Source organism: Neoarius graeffei, chromosome 26, assembly GCF_027579695.1.
Source record: "Neoarius graeffei isolate fNeoGra1 chromosome 26, fNeoGra1.pri, whole genome shotgun sequence".
NCBI classification, from domain to species: Eukaryota; Metazoa; Chordata; class Actinopteri; order Siluriformes; family Ariidae; genus Neoarius; species Neoarius graeffei.
In genome coordinates, this window is record NC_083594.1 from 40,214,176 (window position 1) to 40,221,254 (window position 7,079).

Sequence of the window (7,079 nt, forward strand, 5' to 3'; positions counted from 1 at the left end):
TGAGATCAAGAAGTACACCTCCATTTAATGAAAGTCAGTAAGCTGTCCGCAAAGCCTTTTGACAAAGAACATGGCGAAAAGGGAAAAAAGGTGACTGGTAGGCTACCGTACATTTCAACAGGAATGGACAGAGGAATTCGCCTTTGTGGGGTGAGAGGGTTCTGCTTTGTGTCCAATAGGCCTATACAGTGACAAGATTGCATCGATGAAACAATAAAATAAAGCGGCACTTCGAAACACACCAAGCTACGTTTGCGTCAAAATATTCAGCAGGGGACAGGAGGAAGACGGCATGTCAAGAGCCTCTTCATTATGAAAAAGAATATATTACACTCAAATTGTTGGTCATACGTAAAAATGCATTTTAGTTGTATTCAGCGTCACTTTTTATATATTCCTCTCACGAAAATGTATTTGAAAATATTTGGCGTTCCGGGACCTCCCACTTCACAAATTAAGCACTGGTCCTAAGCAGCCTCAGTCAGATTTGAAATGAAAGAATGATTTGTAATCACTGGCCCTTCTTTGAATCAGTTGACTTTCCTTTCTTTTTGGATGCATATACAGTATAAAGATAAAATATCCATAAAGAAGTAAATGGAGTACAAGCATAATAAAGGGCAGGGGCATAGCACCAAATTCTGGGCCCTATGCACAAGCAGTGGCCATGCCCCCCCCCCAAGCATGAAGCATATGATATTAGCAGGCAATGTAGCCTACTGTAACTGATGTGATTGAACATGCTTAATATATAAATATTTTGTGTAAAACGTCCTCAAACTTCATATATTCATTTGCATCATAAAAAACTATGTGGCATTTTATTTTTCTTATGGATGTAACAGAAATGTAAACTTTTAGTCTCTTATTCTAATTAGGCTATAGCCAAACATAGGCTGCAGTAAAACACAGAGCATGACTTTAGTGTTGTTTAACACATTACAGTAAAAAATAGCTAAAATTATGTGCTTTCATTTTTAAACTAAAGGCTAACCTTGTCTCAAATCCACAGTATCAGAGGATGAGGGGTCTGTTGCTGCATCCCCCTCTGTGACAGTCTCTGAAACTGAGTGCCATGCATTTCACAAGTTAGCTTTGCTACTAATTTGACAGCCTACCCTTATGAACCTATGACATTGAGACTAAATTAGGCGATTAGCCTAATTATGTTATGGCCCAATAATAAATATTAATTTAATTTTTGATTAGTATACTATTGCAATGCAAACAAAAAAGGCATCATGTTATTTCTAATTTTGTGTTGTGCAGTTTTTAGCACTGACAATCGCGGTGGTATTGAAGCATTTATAACCACGGGTGTTCATTTAATGTAGGCTATTTGCTTTCACATTTGGGCTCACCTTTCTTGAGAGAAGTTTGTGAGCAGTTGCTTTCCCCCCATTTCTTTTCTTGTCTCTTTCCTGCCTCTCTTTTCATTTCTGAAAACCCGATTTTGTTTTCTTGTGCATCATCTTCCATAGCACCAGAGGCGATTCTAGAGTCTGTTGTGGCCCCAAGCAAACATTTCCAGGGGGCCCTTCTGACCAGTGTTCATCACCAATATGTTATAAATAATCTGACACCAACGAAAAATGTATGAAACCAAAGTTTTTTTAAATCCCAAATGTGAAAATACAATGGTAAAGAACAATAAAAACAATAAAAAAACTAAATAAATAAGCCCTCAGGCCCCGACTCTTGGGGGGGCCCCTGGGCCAGGGGGCCCCAAGCAGTTGCCTGCCTTGCCTGTTCACAAGCTGCGCATCTGCATAGCACAGATAGCCCACAATGCGCAGTGCTGCTTCAGCAGAATGAACGCTACATTAAATGCGTCTAGTTAAAAAGCCCGGTGAAAGCGGACTAAACCATTTCATGCAAAGGGGAGGGGGGCCTCTCCCCAGACACTATATGTAGGCTACAGAGATGTATAAAGTACTGGAGTAGAGGAGTGGAGTAGAAGTACAAGTACTATATCAAAAAAGTGACTTGAGTAGAAGTTGAAGTGTTCTTTAAACACCATACTTAAGTGGAAGTACTAAAGTATTCAAAATGTTTTGTACTTAAGTATTGCAAGTAGAAGTATTTTAAAAATTACTCAAGTACTGAAAGTAAAAGTACAAGTATTGTGTATATTAAAGAAAGCAGTCAAAAGTTTGAATATCATATTGTTTATATTATTTCAAACATTTAAAGTTAAGGGCACAATTTCTTTGGCTGAAGCAGCAGTACAAGGACATAAAAGGCCATACAAGTGTTTATGAAAAAAAAACACTATTAAAACATCTCAAAGGCTAGAGGGGTATTCCAAGAATACGGCTAAGTGACAAACCTGGGTAAGTTAAGCCTAATGGTAAACCTTATAATAGAACAGCCTGGAAGCATCCTTCTCACAAAGCCAAAGGGCTCTTCCATCATCAGGTTAACCACTGCCTCCAGGTTAACTTACTCAGATTTGTCTCTTAATCAACTACAAAAGCCCCCAGTAGGCCACATACAAGTATTTATGTAAAAACACGTGAGTAGAGCACCTTACAACACTGAGCTCTTTGTAAACACACAAATCAACTATCTGCTGCCCCCCTGCTTATTCCCTTCTTAAACTAGTGACAGTAAAGCAGTCTTTTTTGGAAGATAGACATTTTTTCAACCTTAACTTGTCAGGGCAACTAAAACATCTCAAAAGGCCAGAGGGGTATTCCAAGAATACGGCTGAGTGACAAACCTGGGCAAGTTAAGCCCAATGGTAAACCTTATAATAGAACAGCCCGGAAGCATCATTCTCACAAAGCCAAAAGGCTCTTCCATCAACAGGTTAACCACTGCCTCCAGGTTAACTTACTCAGGTTTGTCTCTTAATCAACTACTTGGAATACCCCCCAGTAAGCCACATACAAATATTTCTCATGTAAAAACACACAAGTAGAGCACCTTACAACACCTGAGCTCTTTGTAAACAAAAACAGATCCCCCCCACAGCATCCCTCCCTTCTCTTCCCTGCTTGTGCTTTTTTTTTCCCCCTCCACAGTGTATTCCCTTCTTAAACTGGTATGCATAAAGCAGTCAGTTAGAGAGTTAGAAATCTTTTGTTTAATCTCAAAAGTAGTTGGTTTTCAAAATTGGAGTCATTCAGTCTCGCTCTTCTTTGGCTAAAGACTAATCCTGCGATACTAAAAAGCCTCTCGCAGGCTGCTGATGCTGGAAGGGGTGTGTTTAACCTAACAGACATCTTGCACACAGCTGGAAAAGACTTGAGCAAGTCCATGTTATCTGCTGAACAGGACAAGTACGCATCTAGCTGTTTGGTGCCGTCTTGTGCCTTTGAACCCCTCATGCCAGAAAAAAAGTCGTTTTCATCAGATGAACTCGACCTGTTGACCTCACCAGACTGCAACGAGAAGTCTTCAATGTGTTGTTTGATATAGTCCATTCCTAAAATATAAGAGTACATTATAAACAATAATAGTTTCAACCAGTCATGACAGTAACCACAGATTTAACATGACAACATTGTCAGTAAGAAATAATGATTTTAATGGAAATGACTGCTTTATGCAGGCTAAGAAAGGGCTAATGCACTACTAATATCCATGTTAGTAAGCACTTGGTGTATGATTAATATGCAAATCTTAATTGAAGGTGTTCCCTTTCTTACCTATTTTGATTGTCTCATCTTCCTGTGTCCAATTTGTCCGGAATTTTGGAAGCAGAATAGCAGTGGCCACCAGCTCTGGGTCTTCCATCATAGGGCCAAAGCGATCCTCAATGTCCACCTGCAAAGCATCGACAAGGGGCTTGCAGTATTTTAGCGGTAGCTTGATCCTGTCCAGCTTAATTTTCAGGAGCTTGACGGTTGGGAGCAGCCACCCCATCTGGACATTGGTTTCAGCTTTCAAGATGTTAGTTGCTTGGGCGACTGGAGTCATCACAGCAGCGAAGTCTGACAGGAATGCAAGTTCAGCTGGATTAAACCTGTGATGAAGACAAGAACATTTCATTAACACACAGGATTAGGTGTTAGGTGATTAGGTGTAACAATAAGAGACAAAAAAACAGCATTGATACAGTACATGATCGGCTCATTATCATGCAATGGAATGGTTCATCATTCAATTCAATTGTTGTACAAGTAGACAATATGTACCAGAATTGAGCTTGAGAGAAAGAGTACAATATGATTTTTTTAAACTTACATTGGAACGTTCAAATCTGTGCAGGCAACTGTCATGGCTGCCTCTCCCTTCTCTTTGATGATCCTGAGCAGTCTCTCCTCAGCCATGAACACAGAGTTCCACCTTGTTGCAACTGGTCGCACAAGCTGGAGGGAGCAAGCATCTTCCAGTTTCAGCTGCTATTGAGGATCTTGACCACTTATTCCAAAGTGCATTGCACTTGCCAAATGTTGGATAGTATAATTTCTTGTACGTGTCATTGGACACTGCCTTGCTGGCATCGGTATTGGCTATTAGGTTAAGAATGTGGCATGCACAATGCTGGTGCTTTGGAAGCTGGAACTCAAAACCATCATCCTCATCCAAAAGTGAAGATACGTCAACAAACTCTACCTCCTCCTCATCTTGGTCTGCTTCTTCATCCTCCTCCTCCTGAGCTTGAGCACCAGCATTGTTATTTTCATCTTCAGCAAAGACTTTGAAGGCTTTGATGAAGTTAGAGCCATTGTCTGTGGTTGTTGTGACTATCTTCCCCCAAATTTCAAAATCAGCATGGATATCATTAAGTGCGTTTGCCAGAAGGTCAAAAGTGTGAGAGCCTCTTAATCTTTTACAGGCCAGGGCCACAGAGACCCTTTTTAAACTTTCGGGGTCCAGCCAGTGGGCCGTGACCCCAATGAAACTACGCCGCCTGGCTGACCAGCAGTCAGTGGTTGTTGCGATGTGGTCCACAGTTTTCATGGCCTCAATCATTTTGATCTTCATTTGTTTGGCAGCATCATCAATCCTAGATGTGAGTGTGATTCTTGACATTATTTTGGTATTTGGCACCAGGTCAAACACAAAGTCCCGGAAAGGTTCTTGCTCTACGATGCTGAAAGGCTGAAGTCCTCGGACAACATAATTCACAATGGCCTTGTCAACGGATCTATGGGGTGCTGTCCAGCTCTCTAATAATGTGGGCTGCTTGATGGAGGGCGGCACGGTGGTGTAGTGGTTAGCGCTGTTGCCTCACAGCAAGAAGGTCCTGGGTTCGAGCCCCGGGGCCGGTGAGGGCCTTTCTGTGTGGAGTTTGCATGTTCTCCCCGTGTCCACGTGGGTTTCCTCCGGGTGCTCCGGTTTCCCCCACAGTCCAAAGACATGCAGGTTAGGTTAACTGGTGACTCTGAATTGACCGTAGGTGTGAATGTGAGTGTGAATGGTTGTCTGTGTCTATGTGTCAGCCCTGTGATGACCTGGCGACCTGTCCAGGGTGTACCCCGCCTTTCGCCCGTAGTCAGCTGGGATAGGCTCCAGCTTGCCTGCGACCCTGTAGAAGGATAAAGCGGCTAGAGAAAATGTGTGTGTGTGTGTGTGTGTGTGTGTGTGTGTGCTTGATGGAGGGGGAGGGAATTGCAGTCTTCCTCATTCGTTTAACTGATGTGAGGTCCTCATATCTTTTCAAGTGGCAGTCATGCTTGCTCTGAAACAAGACAAACATATATATATATATATATATATATATATATAGCTTTACTTTCTCAGAATTATATCATGAGCAACAGGTGACTGTAGTGACTGCTGTGATACTATTGATAAAAGCAAAATTAATTAAATTTAAAGGGATTTATCCACTATAATTCTACATTAAAAGACTTAATCAAGCAATCCCATAACCAAAAACCCATCATTGGCACTCTAATAATCTGTCTACTTGCAAAACCCTGTAGTGCTAGTCCTAACTTGATACATCCAACAATGCATCATGAGAAACAGGAGTGCGCGAGGACCACTTGAAATGCAGACTAGTTGAGATGCTTTGTTCGTCATTACTTTGGGTTCATTACCAAAAAAGTCGGAAGAGAAATGGTCATAAATTGACCTAGGCTATATGCATCACAAAATGCCCAAACAAGCCATTAGCCAAATAGCAAATTATAGCAGAGTAGCAGAATGTAGCTGCTAGCAGGCTAAGACTCAAGGTCACATTCATGGCATGTCGGGGCATGCTGGTCACGCGAACGGATAACATCAAGTCAAGAGGCTACATTACAAATAGTAAAAACAGAAATCCATTAATAGGCCTACTGCCCTGCATTTACCTGCAGCAACTTTGCAACAATCAGTTAAATTCATCTAGCATTAGTTATGCCAGTGCCACAACCATTAGCTAACCCTATACTCTATAAAATGATGGGCTATGGGCATGTGATTAGGCAGCATGAAAAGAGACATGGTCCACGATTTATATTTGGCAACAGTAGGCTATACAGTATGCCATAAAATAAGAGAAAGTTGACATTAGTGATGTGTCAATAATAACACCATTCAGCGTGGCACAGCTAGTCAGCCAGGCTTGTTCTAGTTAATGTTAGCTGCTACATGCTAAGTGAACACTGCAGAACTGAACCTCTGTTAGCTAGTTAGCTAGCTGCTAGCGCTTACTGATAGCTCAAGCTGATGTGTCATTATGTTTATTAGCTATATTTGTAACTTACCTTGATATGTTTCTTCAAATTCGACAGTGAATTTTTGAAGGCCATTATTTCGCAATCTTTCGGGAGGCAGAGTAGGCACTTTATTCAATATGAATTGTCTTTTGGTCCGACAAAGGAAAACATGGACTCTAAGTAGGGGCAGGGGTGGTCGCTTTCATCACCCTCGCCACGATCATTCTAAGTCGAAGAACTTGATGTTGATGATGGTGTTCCTGGGTCTTCTTCCATCTCGAAATAGAGCAGTAGACTGACGCTAAGTGTTCCCAATGCATGCAGGCAGCAGTGTGAAAGGCAGAAGGGGAGCATGCGGTCTTTTTATATACAGCTTGATCGCTTGAATCGCCCAATGATGAGCCAGCTTCATCAAACCTGGTAACAGAGCCATCTACCACTCTGGCATTGATACTATGGGTTTGGTATGATTCGTAACGT

General features: G+C 41.6%; 1 protein-coding gene across 1 annotated transcript; it reads right to left on the bottom strand.

Moving 5' to 3' along the window:
* Positions 1–3,065: 3,065 nt before the first annotated feature.
* LOC132874210 (uncharacterized) lies at positions 3,066–5,059 on the bottom strand. The gene is made up of 3 exons (XM_060910199.1): positions 4,192–5,059; positions 3,654–3,970; positions 3,066–3,430 (listed from the first exon to the last, which is right to left on the bottom strand). The coding sequence occupies exons 1-3, from the start codon at positions 4,275–4,277 to the stop codon at positions 3,066–3,068; spliced, it is 768 nt and encodes a 255-aa protein (XP_060766182.1). The 5' UTR covers positions 4,278–5,059.
* Positions 5,060–7,079: the final 2,020 nt, after the last annotated feature.

Excerpts from the sequence above, each read along its gene's own strand:
- LOC132874210 (XM_060910199.1), bottom strand. The coding sequence starts at position 4,277 with ATGGCTGAGGAGAGACTGCTCAGGATCATCAAAGAGAAGGGAGAGGCA. Across the intron at positions 3,971-4,191 it reads ACAGATTTGAACGTTCCAAT|GTTTAATCCAGCTGAACTTG; the intron begins GTAAGTTTAAAA and ends TCTTCATCACAG. Across the intron at positions 3,431-3,653 it reads AGATGAGACAATCAAAATAG|GAATGGACTATATCAAACAA; the intron begins GTAAGAAAGGGA and ends CTTATATTTTAG.